The following is a 17,757-nucleotide window of genomic DNA, read 5'->3' as shown; positions in this document are numbered from 1 at the left end:
CTTCTTAGCCACCCATAAAACAAACACACATTTCTCTAGTATACAACATTCAAAAACTGTTGTGGCATCCCCAACAGCCATTGTAGGGATTTAACACCAAAGAAGCAGATCTCCACTGGGCTAATGTCCATTCCTTGTGTTTCTTGGCCAAAGCAGTTCTTCTCTTCCTCTCGTTGTTCTTCCTCAGTAGTAGCATCTTTGCAGCATGTTGACCATGAAGGCCTGATTCATGCAGCCTCCTCTGAACAGCTGATGTTGAGATGTGTCTGTGGGACATTTCTGTGGTCTCTAATCTGAGGTCCTGTTCATTTGTGGTTTCTGGGGCTGGTTACTACTTACGAATGAACTTATCCTCTGCAGCAGAGGTGAGGCTTGGTCTTCCTTTCCTGTCGCGGTTCTCATGAGAGCAAGTTTCATCATGGTGTTTGGTTTAAGCGACTGCACTTGAGGAAACATTTTCAATTCAATTCAATTCAATTCAATTGTATAGCCCAATATCACAACAGAGTGTCTCACATTGCTTTACAAAGTTCACTGAAATAAACAAGTGTAAGCGAACAAACAATCTAATAAAGAGTCCAGCAGTCGATGAGGCCAATGGATCAGTCCGAGGCATCACCTGCCCTTTATGACCCTCCTTCTTCGGGACGGAAAAACTCAAAAAACCCAGTGGGAAAAGAAAAACCTCCGGGAGCACCACAGTGAAGGAGAGATCCAGCTCCTAAGGACGGACAGGCTGGAGCCTTGGACAGACACACATCCATTGGCTGATGGAGAACCACATCAGCGGGACCAGGACCAGGATCCATAGGAACCAGGGAACCACATCAGCAGAACCAGGACCAGGATCCACAGGAACCAGAGAGCCACATCAGCGGGGCCGGGACCAGGACCCACAGGAACCAGAGAACCACATCAGCAGGGCCAGGACCAGGACCAGGATCCACAGGATCCACAGGAACCTGAGAGATGAGAAAGCACAGAAACGCTCCGGGGAAGATAGCAAGTTAGAGGCAGACATTTGGCTGACATGAGACATAACGATGGAGAGGAAGAGGAGGATAGAGAATAGAGGAGCTCAGTGCACCATAGGAGTCCCCCGGCAGTCTAAGCCTATAGCAGCATAACTAGGGGCTGGTCTAAGGCCTGAGCCAGCCCTTAAATATATGCTTTGTCAAAAAGGAAGGTTTTTAGTCTACTCTTAAATGTAGAGAGGGTGTCTGCCCCCCGAACCCAAACTGGAAGGAGGTTCCACAGGAGAGGAGCCTGATAGCTGAAGGCTCTGCCTCCTGCACTACTTTTGGCGACTTTGGGAACCACCAGTAGACCTGCATTCTGGGAGCGCAGTGCTCTAGTGGGGTAGTACAGTACTATGAGCTCTTTAAGATATGATGGAGCCTGACCCTTAAGAGCCTTGTAGGTGAGGAGAAGGATTTTAAACTCTATTCTAGATTTTACTGGAAGCCAATGAAGAGAAGCCAGTACAGGGGAAATGTGGCCTCTTCTTTTAGTTCTCGTCAGAACACGAGCAGCAGCGTTCTGGACCAGCTGGAGAGTCTTTAACGACTTATTGGGGCAGCCTGATAATAATGAGTAACAATAGTCCAATCTAGAAGTGACAAATGCATGTACTAATTTTTCTGCATCATCAGTGGATATGATGGGCCTGATTTTGGCAATATTACGTAGATGGAAAAAGGCAGTTCTAGAAATCTGTTTAATGTGGGAGTTAAAGGACAAATCCTGATCAAATAAGACTCCCAGTTTCCTCACAGTGGAGCTGGAGGCCAGATTAATGCCGTCCAGAGCAGTTATGGTAGTAGAAAAGCTGTCTCTGAGGTGTCTGGGGCCAAGCAAAATAACTTCAGTTTTATCTGAATTTAGCAGCAGAAAGTTGCTGCTCATCCAGGACTTAATGTCCTTAAGGCAGATTTGAAGTTTAGCCAACTGATTGTGTTCATCTGGCTTTATTGATAAATATAATTGTGTATCATCTGCATAACAGTGGAAATTAATGAGTGCTTCCTGATAATATTACCCAGAGGAAGCATATATAAGATAAAGAGTATTGGTCCAAGCACTGAACCTTGTGGAACTCCATGTCTAACCTTAGTGTGGACAGAGGATTCATTATTAATATGTACAAACTGAAATCGATCTAATAAATAGGACTTAAACCAGCTTAATGCAGTTCCTTTTATACCAATGGACTGCTCCAGTCTCTGTAACAGGATGTGATGGTCAATGGTGTCGAAAGCAGCACTCAGGTCTAACAAGACCAGGACAGAGAGGAGTCCTCTGTCTGACGCCACAAGGAGGTCGTTTGTAACCTTCACCAGTGCTGTCTCTGTGCTGTGGTTCGCTCTAAAACCTGAAAATCCTCAAATAGACTATTAGAGTTTAGAAAATTACACAGCTGATTAGCTACAACTTTCTCCAGGATCTTGGAGAGAAAGGGAAGGTTGGATATAGGTCTATAGTTAGCTAACACACCTGAATCAAGAGTAGGCCTTTTCAGGAGAGGTTTAATTACTGCTACTTTATAGGACTGCGGTACATAGCCTGTTAGTAAAGACTGATTTGTCATATCCAGTAAGGACGTGTTAATTAGGGGCAGGACCTCTTTAAGTAGTCCAGTAGGAATGGGGTCTAGGAGACATGTTGATGGTCTAGATGAGGAGACTATTGAGGTCAATTCAGCAAGATCAATTGGAGAAAAACAGTCCAAGTACACATCAGGTGTAACTGCTGTTTCTATGGTTCCTATTCCTATTCAAAGTTCTTTTTCCCGACTGACGGACTGTCATGTCTGAAAGTAACGATGGGCTGTCGTTTCTCTTTACTTAGCTGAGTGGTTCTTGCCATAATATAGATTAGATCAGTAGTCGTGAACTGAAAACCATTCCAGGTGAGGGTCCTCATGAGGCTGATTGAGAGAATGACAAGAGAGTGCAAAGCTGTCATCAGAGCAAAAGGTGGCTACGTTAAAGAATCTAAAATATAACACATATTCTGGTTTATTTAACACTACATCATTTCATGTGTGTTCCTTCGTAGATTTAATGTCTTCAATATTAATCTACAATGTAGAAAATAATAAAAGTAAAGAAAACCGCTGAATGAGAAGGTGTGTCATTATTCAAGTCTGAGTTTGAGTGTTTATGCAGTCTTATAACATTTTGAGAGAAGAATCTTCAAGCTTCAGGAATACAGATGGAGGGGAAATATTATTTCACCATTAAATATTAGCCATGCTTGTGTAAACCTTTACAAACCTCAAAGTGGCATAAATCAATTAGTTTTATAGTTTATCAGTTATTCATGTTGAGTTTGGTCAAACTTAAGACTGTCCATCTCTTGTTTTTCCTTTCTTGAATTCCAGGACACTTGCTCACAATGATCCTCCGGTTTTTGCAATACAAGACCTTTATTTGCATTCCATATTTTGTACGACAGTATGAATGTCTCATGTCAGCTTAAATCCAGAACAAACAATAAGAGATACACCGGTACATGTTCAAATAATTACTTTATTTAAATGCAACTCAGTACAACCTTAATGTGTAAACCTTTGAGCAGGATATTGTGTTAGCTTGCCTTGCTTACTCTACTAGTATGTGGCTAACTCAGCCCTGTGAGAGACCACCACAAACACACATTCAGTTTTAGCTTCTCTCAACTATCACTACTGAATTCTGAATTTAAATTCATTAAGAAAACCTTCATATTGCCACAATGATGCAGTTGAAACTATGTATGCTTCACAAAATGTGCCCACTGAATGGCAGATTATGCATGTCTTCAAGTCCACACTAACAATAGAGAATCATACACAGTCAATGGTAGATGTGCATCTTATAGCACCATAGCAGCATAAATACTTTAGTGTGGGCAGCTCAAATGGGTGTGTCATGCTCCTTCAGATGAGTACAGTCTGTGGTAATACTGTGAGCAACGTTAGTTGTCTGTCTGTACAGCAAAAAAATAGTTCCACTTAGATGAGGAATCAATCCTGTACCTACATGCCACTTCACAGTAACACCACATGTGAGGAATAACGCAGGACTACTCCAGAATTTGTTGCATTAGAACTCTGAAGTCAAGGATGAATCAATTATTTCAATGTTTCTCAAAGTGGTTAAAGTTTCCCCTGCTGATAATCCCTAACAGTCCTTGCAGCCGATAGATTAGCTCTTCTTCAGCTCTTCTCAGCCCTTCTGTCTTCCTCCTATCTCTCCACCACTGCAATGTCAGACTGTTTGTGGAAGCTAGTCCCCTCTGTCTCTGAAGCGCACCCTTCCTCCACTGGCCTGTTGTCTGCGATGATGCTGACCTGGTGGTAGATCTCTTCGGGCGGCTGGGAGTTACACGTGACTAGGTACATGGATGAGTTGGGGGGTGCCAGCAGGTACTGAGGGGGAGAGGGGAAGCAAACTGAATGAGGTTTGTGATACATTAACTCATTCATATCTGGCTAAAGAATCCAAAACATGGATAAAACTCCCTGGACTCATACTGCATGAATGAACAGATGCACACAGTTGAAATGAGGATGCCAATTGTGTTGACATACAAGAGGATCACAGGTTCGTGCCACATGGCCCAAGAAGGTGAATTAGTCATTATAAACAACACACACATCCACGCAGACACATCTTAACATACACACCTCTTTAAAGTGCTGAGGCAGTGCATCTTTTGGACAGAAAAAGTGGGATATACTTTTCCGATACACCACTGTGACCACCACCAGAATCACTGCTATTGCCATGACGACAAACGTCACCACTGCTGCCACCCAAGGAACCCCTTCATCTGTAAAACAATCAGAAGGTTTTAGTTATGCCCTGCAGCACTGGCAATAGAATCAGTCACAGCAAAACTGAATGTGTCGTCTACTCCTACCTACACACACAATAACAAAATTGCCTACTTTGCCATTTTTAGACTGGCAAACTCTTTCAAATGACAAATTCTAGACACATGCTTTTAGGAGGAGCAGAGAAGGCCAGTAGGTAACCAGCAAACCATGCTTCGACTCAAGAGCAACCATATCATGTACCGAGTGATGCTGACCTCCTGAGGAAATGTCCCTGCAGAGCTTAGTGTTGCTGAAATGAATGACAAAGAAACAACACCAAAGAAATGACGTGCTGTGGATGAACCTGAAGTGGGAATCAAAGGTCTCATTATAGAGGATGTTGTACATTATATATACCGTAAAGCTCTCTGAGGCAAATTTGTGAGCTACATAAACAAAACTGACTTTTGGAGTGCAGCAGGTTCTTTGGAGCACATTCTTTTGTTATGATGAACCAAGTTTAATTCAGGTGGGATGGGGAGCTGCTACCAGCACCTACAGTAGTCAGATGCTGGACAACAGCCTTATTATTATTTTATCATTAGTATTATCACTGTAAGTCCTTCTTTTTGGCATAAACCAAACGTCACTTGTAGGGCCTCCAACCAGAAGGCAGCAGTGAGGCTTCTTACTGCTTTTATCAGATGACATCACATCATCCGAGTCGGCTCGCAGAACCAGTGACCTCTTAAACACACTGGTATAGACTATTCTATTATTCTGATTTATGCAATCTTAATTTTTCTCCTTTACTGTCCTCATCTTTGATCATCCTTCCGTCTCCTCTATTTTTTTTTTTGCATTGTCTTCTTGTTTTAACTTTATTGCAACTTTACCTCGTTTTGTCTTGCTTTTCTCAGCACTTTTCCTACTCTTTAAACACTTTGATGGATGGACAGACTGACCAGCCGACATTTCCATCTGTCCAGCCCTGCCACTGGCATGACTAACCATCTGTTCGTGTCAGTCTTTTGTTGTAACGGTTCTAGGAACATGGTTGCTACAGTGTGTGATTTGAAGACTTGATAATGTCTCCTGCTCTGTTAACACGACTTGTAGATGAAATCCTTTTTGGTGGTGGTGAAAGTCACAGGCGCACTCAAGGATTTACAACGGGCCAACTACTGAACTTATGTAAATAAGATGCTTACTGCTGGTGGTTCTCTCACAGACTGTTCTGCTGGGGTTGCTGCCTTTGTGGTTTCTCTCTGTGTTGATTCGGACTTTGACGCAGTACTTCGTCCAGAGGTCCAGCTCACTCAGAATCACCCGATTTTGCTGTATGTTGCTGAGGCTTGTGGCCTATAAGAAGCAATAGAAAAGTGGTCAGTTGTGTGGTCTGGTCAACCTTTTGTAGGGCAGTCGATCACTTTGACAAATTGACAAATTCGAATAACTTTGGTGATCCCTTATTTTTCCCCCACTCATTTCAGTGTAGCTGTTTTGAAGTGTCACACTGAAGGTTGATTTGATTTAGATTTTTCCTCTGTTCGCTCACTTTGCATTTTATAAATTGATAAAAATAAACAATAAAATGTCATATTTTTGAAAGCATTCTTACAGTGGAGATCGAAAGTTTGGGCACCCCAGGTAAAAATTTGTATTAATGTGCATAAAAAAGCCAAGGAAAGATGGAAAAATCTCCAAAAGGCATCAAATTACAGATGAGACATTCTTATAATATGTCAAAAAAAGTTAGATTTTATTTCCATCATTTACACTGTCAAAATAACAGAAAACAAAATAATGGCGTCTGCAAAAGTTTGGGCACCCTGCAGAGTTAATACCTTGTACTGCCCCCTTTGGAAAGCTGAGACCTGACAGCGTCATGGATTGTTCACAATCATCGTCTGGAAAGACCAGGTGATGTCAATCTCAAAGGTGTTAAATGCCCAGACTCATCTGACCTTGCCCCAACAATCAGCACCATGGGTTCTTCTAAGCAGTTGTCTAGAACACTGAAACTGAAAATAGTTGACGCTCACAAAGCAGGAGAAGGCTATAAGAAGATAGCAAAGCGTTTTCAGATGCCAATATCCTCTGTTCGGAATGTAATTAAGAAATGGCAGTCATCAGGAACAGTGGAAATTAAAGCAAGATCTGGAAGACCAAGAAAAATATCAGACAGAACAGCTTGCAGGATTGTGAGAACAGCAAGTCAAAATCCACGTTTGACTGCACGATCCCTCCAGAAAGATCTGGCAGACACTGGAGTTGTGGTACACTATTCCACTATAAAGAGATACTTGTACAAATATGGTCTTCATGGAAGAGTCATCAGAAGAAAGCCTCTTCTACGTCCTCACCACAAAAATCAGCGTTTGAAGTTTGCAAATGAACATATAGACAAGCCTGATGCATTTTGGAAACAAGTTCTGTGGACCGATGAGGTTAAAATAGAACTTTTTGGCCGGAATGAGCAAAGGTACGTTTGGAGAAGAAAGGGCACAGAATTCAATGAAAAGAACCTCTGTCCAACTGTTAAGCATGGGGGTGGATCACTCATGCTTTGGGGTTGTATTGCAGCCAGTGGCACAGGGAACATTTCACGAGTAGAAGGAAAAATGGATTCAATCAAATTTCAGCAAATTTTGGATGCTAACTTGATGCCATCTGTGAAAAAGCTGAAGTTAAAGAGAGGATGGCTTCTACAAATGGATAATGATCCTAAACACACCTCAAAATCCACGGTGGATTACATCAAGAGGCGTAAACTGAAGGTTTTGCCATGGCCTTCACAATCTCCTGACCTCAACATAATTGAAAATCTATGGATAGACCTTAAAAGAGCAGTGCGTGCCAGACAGCCCAGAAATCTCAAAGAACTTGAAGACTTTTGTAAGGAAGAATGGGCGAAGATACCTCAAACAAGGATTGAAAGACTCTTGGCTGGCTACAAAAAGCGTTTACAAGCTGTGATACTTGCCAAAGGGGGCAGTACAAGGTATTAACTCTGCAGGGTGCCCAAACTTTTGCAGACGCCATTATTTTGTTTTCTGTTATTTTGACAGTGTAAATGATGGAAATAAAATCTAACTTTTTTTGACATATTATACGAATGTCTCATCTGTAATTTGATGCCTTTTGGAGATTTTTCCATCTTTCCTTGGCTTCTTTATGCACATTAATACAAATTTTTATCTGGGGTGCCCAAACTTTCGATCTCCACTGTACTTTACAGCACTTCTTCACGCCTGCCTTAAACGTTAGCACAGTACTGTATGCATCCTACCTTTTCCTCCTGGCCATCCTTCCAGTAGGTGATGTTGTAAGTTGCAATGCTGTAAGCATTTCTGAGTGTAGAGACCGCGAATACTGGATCTGTAATGCTGACATCTATAGTAGCCCCATTGGAGAAGAGAGAGACACTGGGTGAACCGATGACGGCTGAGGAAGAGAGGGAGAAGAGTGGGAAAACATCCGCTCAGAATGTGAGGAGGGGGGCTGTTCTTCCAGAGCTAACAAAGCCAAAATCTCTGTAATGTAATGTAGCATGCAGGCACAAAGAGAGCAGCTGACTAATGTGTGTTAAGATGAACAGTGTGTTCAATGAATCAACAGTTATTCTGGACATATAGTGAGAACAACCCTCTTTTATATCTCTGAGCTGGTTTCACTCACCACTGTGTTGTGAACAGGCACCCGACAGAACTCTGCTTTTCTAGGTGTGAGTGTCAGCAGGGCTTTTGAACTGAGCTTTGAACCAAAGTTCCCCAAAAATGGATACCTCCAAACCAAAGTGTGGTCGTTTCCACTCTGACAGGATGGATGCACTGCTTTGATAACGAGCTAGCACACAGGACACTGGACACTTAGTGAACCTTTGGCATCAGACTGGAATGGCTCTGTTTTTGAATGTTTTTACACGGGGAAAAACCTGAAGGACACACACGAGACTCTGCAGACATTACCTGACTGTCTTCATTTGAACAGTTTCAAATGCTTTTTTCTCACTTACTTAAAAAATGCATCCCTTTCTATCTCCCTTACATCCACACACACACACAAACCCTAAACGTCTCCTCTTTATACCTGCATTCCCCCTTTTTCTGCCTCAAGTTTAATAATGTTAAGACTGTGTTCAGTCACCCAATCAACCAATGTTCAATCTGCATGTGTTCTCGTGATAAGTAGTTCCGTTTTCTTGTTTGAGTTTAGAATTGACTGAGTTACAGAATCTAACTTTCATGAATATATTTTTTCCATGTGTCAACACTGCCATCCAGTGACAAACACACGAACAGTCTCAGGGATTCCACATATTTAAATAAATTAAAAGTTCCATATTATGCTCACTTTTAAGTTCCTACTTATATTTGGAGTTCCTTCTAAAATATATGTAAATGTACATAAAGCTGGAATAATTGTTCAATACCCCCAGTTTTGTTAAAGCCTGAATACACAGTTTGCAAAGGTTCATTGTGGTTTAAGTTTCACTGTGATATGTTTGGAAGAGTTTGATCAATAATGTTGAGAAGATATACACTTTATTTATCAAGAATAAATCACACTGTCACAATCATTTCATGAGAAGAGGTAAAAAACATTTGATTCCAACTTTATGGGCAACAGTGTATTTTACATGACGTGGGTGCTGCAGCCATTTTCAGCCTTCAGCCAATTGCGTTACCAGGAGCTGGTGTTAGTGAGGAAAAAACAAAAGCATACAGCAAGGAGGACAGTCAGCCTGCTGTAGGACTGGAAGGCATCCCTTGTTCAACAGATCCCTTAATGACATCTAAACAGCCTGTTATCACACATTAAGTGAAAGGCAGAGCAGGAAAAAAAAGTAGGAGGATGGTCTTTTCTCACAGTTTGACAGTCTCAAGGCACACCGAGGACATGTATTTACGTTGAAAAGACATTAAAAAGTGCATTTTGCATAATATCTGACCTTTAACCTGCTACATAATCTAATAAAGTTTCCATAATCTTTTGTTCATTAGTTTATTTAGTAGTATTAGTAAGATGGAGTATTAAACTCTGACAGTTGAGTTCTGATGTTGAAGACGAATTTATTATTAATATATTACTTATTTATTATAGTTATTTTTTCTTTCTTTTTGTCCAGAAGTTCATGACTGATCACTAACTTTCCTAATTTTTCTTCTTTTCACAGTTTTTCTTACTCGCTTGAATCACCTGATTCAGTTGAATCCTTTGTGTAATTCAGTAAGTGTTTTCATTTGGTTAGCGAGATCACTTCTAAGCTCATTTAAACTAGTTTATTCGGACATGAAGCTCGGAGCGTTATCCGACGACCAGTTTACCACGAGCCCAAACCATCACAGGCTGGAGGAAAGGGCCCATCAGCTACCAAAGCCGCCACTGTCTGAGTCATTGAGCCACAACTACTGCATCCAGCTGGTGTCACCTGGCTGGGAGGCTGTGACAGCCACCCGAGGGCCTCGCCAAAATAGCTGCTCACCCTGAAACATTGCTGCAATAATGTAGGCGAAATAAATGACAACTGCCTATATCGATTAAGAGTGTCAGTAAAGCTTTGAAATTAATCAAAATCTTTATGACATTATTAGTTATCAGGCCCTAATGCCTGTGGTAATAAATCTCATCCCTCATAAATTGGTTATTGATTGTCCTTGTTCTCCGGTAATTCTGATCACCTAACTCTCTTTTGCCACATCCACACAATTAGCTCTGTTTTGCCAGTTGAATCCCAATTAATTCACTAGTTTAGAGAGTTTATAGCTTTGGCTGTCAGACTGATTTCTGTTGAATGCTCACTGCTTACTGTTTAACGGTTAATGTTCAGTTCTCAGTGCTAAATAAGTCTGTTTTATGTTGCTGTTCTATCTGGAAGGTGATGTCTGTCTGAAAAGGGCAATTTCTCTATTTATAAAGAGGTGATACACACTGCGGCCATGAGAATGTGGGGTTACCGTTAACAACTGTTTTCATTATCAATTACTTAATGCCGCATTAATCAGTTTTATTTATTTCTTTCATTTTTGTCACTTAGCAAAGAATTTTACAACAAGCTAAAGATCACAACACATTTGACATATCATCACTGAGCAATGTTATCATTCATTTGGAGTTGTATCTATCTGATGAATGTTAACCTAATAGCCACTCTCTTATTGCTCTGCTTTTGGCCTCCACTCCTGAGAAAAATATCTGCTGCTTTATACGCGTTCTTCAAATAAGCAGTAGTGCTGCGGCTTAGTTTCCAGTGGAAACACACTCTGATGTGTAAAGTTGGTGGAGATCAACTAAACAATTGATATGTGTGAGCTGTGAACACAACAGTTGCCTATTTACCACCACAAAGTCCAACATTCACTCTCCACCAACTCCTGAGAAAAATATCTGGCTCTTAAGCAGCTAAATGCTCCACTATGTTCACCGGGCCGCCTCTGTCTGTGCCAGTACCTGCTGGGCAGGTCATGCACAGGAGGTTTATCAGTGCTTTTACTCGGAAAACAGCTGCTGAAAATGAAGCCATGACAACAAAGCAGAGCAGTTGAGCTGCAGACGGTAAAATTAGAAAAATGAACCAATGGAGGCTAAAACAGTCAGAGAGGAACCACAGGGTTGGGTTTCTAATTTTCTGTGGGTTTGTCATCAGATGTGACAGCTTTAGACATCATTTAAGTTTCCGTTTTGTCTATATTCAGCTGTAAGAAATGATCTCGTCTATAATTAAAATCATCTGTATTTGCTGCTAATCTTCACGGTGCAGTTTTGCACTACAAATGAACATGCATGCACTGTTTCGCAGTAAAAAGCCACGTAACACAGAGGGTTTCTACTCACTGTCTTTGTCCAAGTTAATCTGGTTACTCTCCACCCAGTCGGAGCTCTCTGCCCCCAGCTGCGCCCGCACTCTGCCTGAATACTTCCCGTACTGGCTGATGGAGGTGTTGAGGCGGCTGAAGTCACATTCGAGGTGGGAGATGTTCACACAGCCCGCTCTGTAGTTTGACACGGTGCTTCTGCGAACAGAACACAGGACTCGTGTTATGTATGTGATTTCAGTTTCAGGCGTGTTTTTGATGACAGACTGAAAGGCAACGGAAAAAACCTTTCATGTTCCATTATGTGTATCTGTGAGTCTTTTAATAGATACTGTTCTGACACATTAATAAATCTTAGAAATTCTGCTTAAAATATTTTCTTCTACTTCTTTAACGTTGCATTGTTTGTGCTGTAAACACATTATTACTACTTTATACCTTAACACATCTTAGAACCTTGAAGGGATACTTTGGATTATTTGAGGTTGAGCTGTGTGAGGTGTTTATCCACAGTCAGTGTATTACCTACAGTAGTTCCTTTATGTTATTGTGTGGCTTTGGCGTTTTAAAGGGTTAGTTTGGATCCGACTGAGTTTTTGTGCACCACACAATAACACAAACTAACTAACCGATCAAGGCAACGTTAGACCGGCAACTGCCGAGTTCTACCTCCTGAAATTACGGTTTCTGTCAATAGAGTGTGGTTGCTTTGAAAAGAGGAATGTAATGGCTGTTTGTGGTTGAACAAAAAAGATCTATGGGTTGATCTCTGTATGGATCCAATCCATAATGTTCTCGCACACCTCGTATCACAATCTAAGTCTGTCGATAGCAGCGGCCAGTAGTCAGTATTGTACTGACTTCTGTATTGTGAGCAGCTGCACCACAGGGCCTCATTACAGCCGTAGTGCCGGTGCTATCCTTTAACCTTCTAACCAAAACGCATTCTAAAATAAATCACATTTGACAGAAATTGGTCATGCCTGTTGCTTTAGGTAAATAACAACAACATAATAACATCATTGTATTTGAATTGAATATATACACATCATGCCATTTCTATCTATTATATTATATGTTTTATTTGTATTCTGTACAGCGACCTTGTGAGCTTTGAAAGGTGCCCTAAAAATAAAATGTATTATTATTATTATTATTATTATTATTACATGGATTATACAACTATAATATTTAATCAATATAACATCCTTGCTGATGTTACCCCAGTTCACACAGCACAAGTTAGAACTTTACAGTTAACATGGAGAAGTAAATGAAACTAAGCTCAAAGTTGTAAGCTCAAACAGTGTAATGTTGACATGTGCTCAGTCACAGTACACTGGGTGTGTCAGTCCTCTTCCCCATGAGAGAGGGTGCTTTTACACAACACCACTCGTATTGTTGTTGAGAAGAGGGAAGTGTCACTGGTGGTGGTGGGGGGGGGGGGTTCTCTGCAAGTACTGCTAATTTGCCTTACTTGTTTGGCAGTTAGTTAAATTATGCTCCTGATAAAATCTGGAATCTGTTAAACCCAAACCCTCAATCCAAACAGGAAGCTCTGAGACCACATCAACCACTTTTAAACACAAACCCTTCTCCAGTGATTACCATGTGTTTGCTGATGTCCACCATGTAGCAACAGTGGCAGATGAAAATTAGGTTTTGCTTGTAAGCGGCCTGATCACAGCACCACAGAGTCATTTAACGGTACCAGGAGGTGGAGGACATACTTTACTCATATGCAAATTCAGCAACTGTGTTTGTCAGAATAGTGGAATCTGGAATCTGGCAGTGATGGCAGCCTACCTACAACGTGGTTTAGCTTATAGCTGTGTGAAGTCATACTGTGTGTGTGTGTGTGTGTGTGTGTACAAAGTTAGAACTTTTCACTGTTAGTTACTGCTGTATGTAGCTCTCCAAACTCAGTCTTACTTCTAAAAGAAGATGAATTGTTTAGTGACTTTTAATGAATGCTGACCTCCACTGAGTCGGTTTAATAAGCTGTGCCTCATGTTTGACGCTAAAATGACCAAAATTCTCTGGTTTCAGCTCTTTCAGTTTTCATCTGCTGGTTTTCTGCTGATCTTATGATAGTAACTTGGGTTTCAGGCCGCAGGTTGGACAAAACAAGCCACCCGCATATGAAAATCAGTGTTTCAAGCTTTGAGAATAGTGATTTTCATTATTTTCTGATATGCTGTAGACACACTGATAAACCTAACTGACAATGCATGATCTCCAAATGAAGCTCTCCACCATCACACACTGACTGACTGAGCTCAGTGGTGACTCACCTGTACTCTGCGGTGTAGACCACGCTGCTGGCTGCCCCTTCAGGTGCTCCCCACTTCAGCACCAGATCCATGTTATAGGAGGTCAAGTGGACATTTGTGGGCCTGTGGAGGAGTCCTGACACCACTGCACAGCCCAAATCCAAACAGAACGCAAAGTTAGTATTATGGCTGAAGTACCGCACTAATAAGTTGGTAGGATACACTCCTGAACAGAGAAGACCATAAACTATCTGAGCACTTCAAGCTTTTCCTCTGAATAAACTCATATCAGTACTAACCCCTGTATGGCGTTCATCCGTTTTCATGGTCTTTATTTTTTCAAACTCAGACTCATCAAAATGAGCCGAACTACCCATCCAAGGGTTAAATCCACCTGTACATCTACTACTATGACCATCACTGTTTCACTCTTTCATCTTCAGAATATCACTTTGAACCCTTCTAGAAGTTTGTCTGTGATGGTCCTCAGTGATCCAGGTCACAGCTGGACAGTCCTTCAGTCCTTCAGTCCTTCAGAGGGAGGAGGAACATCTCCAAGCACCATCAACAGGTCCAGCTGTACTTCTGCTCAACTCCTAAGGAACTTCTAGAAGTAACCTGGCGATCTCTGTTTATTTCTCTCTGACTCTCTGTCTCTCTCTCAGAAGCTGTCTCTCTCTCACAAGCTGTCTCTCTCTCAACACGTCGCCTTTTCTTCGTTCCGTGTGAATCCGGTCCAGGAGTGAAGTCCTACTGACTGTCTGTGGGCTGAGGTAGCCTGTCCAGCTAACAGGTAAGACACTTCCTCCTCTGATGAACCCCACACTCACTTCAATGATTAACAGACAGGCAGACAGACAGACAGACAGACAGACAGACAGGCTTTACCTGTGGATCCGCACAGTGTAGAGAGCAGGACGAAGACACAGGTGGCGGCGGACATGTTTATCCGAAAGGCTCCTGTGTCACTTCAGCTGATCCAGCTGAGTGTTTCACTTCTGAACTGTCTGTCCGTGTGTGTGTGTGTGTGTGTGTGTGTGTGTGTGTGTGTGTGTTTCCTGGTACCGTTTACCAACAGAGGGGGGAGGGAGGGGGGAGGGAGAGTCCGCCGAAACGAAACTCCGTCCTGCGCAGAAACGTCTGCAGCTTCAAGGAACCCGCGGCCGAGCAGAGAGGAGGAGAGAGAGGGGAGAGAGGGGGGAGAGGGGGGGAGAGAGAGCAGCACGTCACCGCTGTCACACACTGTCACACTGCTTCGGGGAAGTGTTCCATTCATGGGAGTTTCGTTCAGCACTTTGGCGGAAACGGGGCTTCACGCGGCTCCAGCGTCGCCAGTGTTGGTCTGTTGTCACCTTTCACACGAACACAGGGACAAGTGTGCGGGTGTCCGGGGGGGGGGGGGGTTAAAGCTAAAAGCTAAAGCTGCTCACACGTGGACTGTAGAAAGCATTAAAGCTGTTTTTAAATCAATCCTTAAAGGGTCCATCAAGGTTATTATAGTTCCATGTGTGCCACAGCTTTGTCTCCCCCCTCTGGCAGGAACACGGTCATTACATGACCTGTGCTGACTTTTGTTATTCATCATCAATTATGAGATTTTTTTGGATTTATTTGGAGCATCAGAAACTCTACAGAGCCCCTAAGGGGACATGGGGGAATTTTTGTTTTTATTTTTAGTATCTGGTGCGCACCAGAAAGAACTTCCTGTGGCACACGATATCTGGCCAGACCATTCAGAGCATTTCGGTTTGTGATTCTGTACAAAAATGAATTTTCAAGTCTTGAAAACAGAAATCCATCCCTTTCAGCCGGTTCGCTCACCACAAAAACAAATGCAGTCTTGGGGTTTCTGTTTTCACTTGCTGAGGCAGCGAGCTGTCCAGCATCCGTCCATGAGACCAATGGACTTGAATGCACTTCCTCTCTTTGGTTGGCTGGATGGGCCGTTTGCATTCCCACTGTAAGAGAACCCAGACCCAGGTTTTCAGGCGGACCAGAGTTCGCTTGTTTGGTCTGCACCAGAGTTGGGAAGAGCTTTCACACCTGCCCAAACGAAGCGGACTATCCGAGGAAACGAACTCTGGTCCGTTTTAAAGCGGACCAAAGAGCTCTGGTGTGAAAACGCCCTTAAAGCGTTTCTACGGTTTTTCCACTGTTGTTGCTCAACCTTCAGCTCTGGCAAACCAATCACTGTAGGAATGTGGAGGCAGACTCCAGATGTAAAAACTCAGCGTGCTGTGAAATGCAGAGATATACCTGATGGCAGTGGTGGGCCGTCAGGGCCAGCAAGGCCTTCTCTGCTGGCCTAAACTCAGAATCACTGACTTACGTTTTAATATTTTCCCATTAATCTTTTTAGATTATTCCTAATAGTCTATGCTCTTCATTTCATAGCACGTCTCTGTGTCTCTGGGCTGGGGGGCTTCCAGCAGTGTATGTTTATGTTAGAGCTTTTATCCAATCATATTTCAGCCATCATGTGTTGCCAGGGTCAAAGAAGGCCTGAGGCCTTCAGAATCTAAAGTGCAGGCGCCCGTAGCTTAAAATACATCACAATGAAACTGTTGCTTTAACCAATCAGATTTCGAGTTGGTGACCCCAGGGCCATCTAGCAGACGTACGATGACGTTTTCACGTCCTCTGATTGGCTGGTCAGAGAGCTTAGCCAAAGCTAGCGATTCTTATCTGTAGCGACCTGCACAAGCTAAAACTTTATCAGAATCCTGATGTGGTTCTCTGGTTCCTGTGGGTCCTGGTCCTGGTTCTGCTGATGTGGTTCCCTGGTTCCTATGGATCCTGGTCCTGGCCCCGCTGATGTGGTTCTCCATCAGCCAATGGATGTGCGTCTGTCCAAGGCTACAGCCTGTCCGTCCTTGGGAGCTGGATCTCTCCTTCACTGTGGTGCTCCCGGAGGTTTCTCTTTTCCCACTGGGTTTTTTGAGTTTTTCCTTCCCGAAGAAGGAGGGTCATAAAGGGCAGGTGATGCCTCGGACTGATCCATCGGACTGATCCACTGGCCTCATCGACTGCTGGACTCTTTATTAGATTGTTTGTTCGCTTACACTTGTTTATTTCAGTGAACTTTGTAAAGCACTATGAGACACTCTGTTGTGATATTGGGCTATACAAATAAAATTGAATTGAATTGAATTGAATCCTAAGTATTAATAGCAGTTTTTTTAACCCACAATGGCTGACGGAGGAGAAGATGTTAATTTGGTCGCAGATCTACTTAGAAATCCATTTTCAAGGTGGACTTTCCAAGAAAAGCTGGACATTTTGAGGAAATGTTGGCCAACCCTGAAGCTAGCAAGCCTGTCCCAGCCGGGAAAAGGGTTCGTCCGCCACTTTCAGGTCAGCAACTACGAGCGGTACCCTCGGCTTACAGGCTCAGAGGAGCAGATTGTGTTGCTGAGAATGTCTGGTGTTGGCAACTGAACGACTCTGTGTTTGGAGCCGAGTCGGTGGTTACAGTGTTTGGTGACTTGTTGAATTCTTTTAATTGGGTTTCTTGCTTTAGTGATGTCATTCATTCTCGTAACATGAGATCCCTGTCTGCGATGCAACGTCCTGTTATACTGTCTTTCTGTATAATATTGATGGTTTCTATAGCCGTGACGTCATAATGATGGTATTAAGAGGTGGTTTGATTCAGGTAGGACGCCACTGAAGGCCCAGGTGGAAAATGAACGGGCCGCCACTGCCTGATGGTCCCAGGCTTAATCAGCATTGTGCGAACTCGTTTAGTAAAGGCCTGAACGTAATGGACATTCTTTTATATGGAAAAGTCCTGCACTCCAGCTTTAATATCACAAGCAACCAGAAAAGAGCAGAACTGTTAATATTTAGAGTTTATTCTGAGCTC

The 17,757-nt window shown here is 42.7% G+C and overlaps 1 protein-coding gene across 1 annotated transcript; it reads right to left on the bottom strand.

Moving 5' to 3' along the window:
• Window positions 1-3,510: 3,510 nt before the first annotated feature.
• Window positions 3,511-14,912, bottom strand: LOC139208328 (interleukin-10 receptor subunit beta-like). The gene is made up of 7 exons (XM_070837969.1): window positions 14,781-14,912; window positions 13,914-14,037; window positions 11,639-11,817; window positions 8,094-8,248; window positions 6,013-6,163; window positions 4,670-4,815; window positions 3,511-4,411 (listed from the first exon to the last, which is right to left on the bottom strand). The coding sequence occupies exons 1-7, from the start codon at window positions 14,833-14,835 to the stop codon at window positions 4,229-4,231; spliced, it is 993 nt and encodes a 330-aa protein (XP_070694070.1). The 5' UTR covers window positions 14,836-14,912; the 3' UTR covers window positions 3,511-4,228.
• Between the last annotated feature and the right edge of the window lie 2,845 nt (window positions 14,913-17,757).

The sequence above is a fragment of the Pempheris klunzingeri genome, chromosome 10, assembly GCF_042242105.1.
Source record: "Pempheris klunzingeri isolate RE-2024b chromosome 10, fPemKlu1.hap1, whole genome shotgun sequence".
NCBI lineage: Eukaryota > Metazoa > Chordata > Actinopteri > Acropomatiformes > Pempheridae > Pempheris > Pempheris klunzingeri.
The sequence above is the reverse complement of the archived record's forward strand: the minus strand, read 5'-3'. Positions and strand labels throughout refer to the sequence as shown.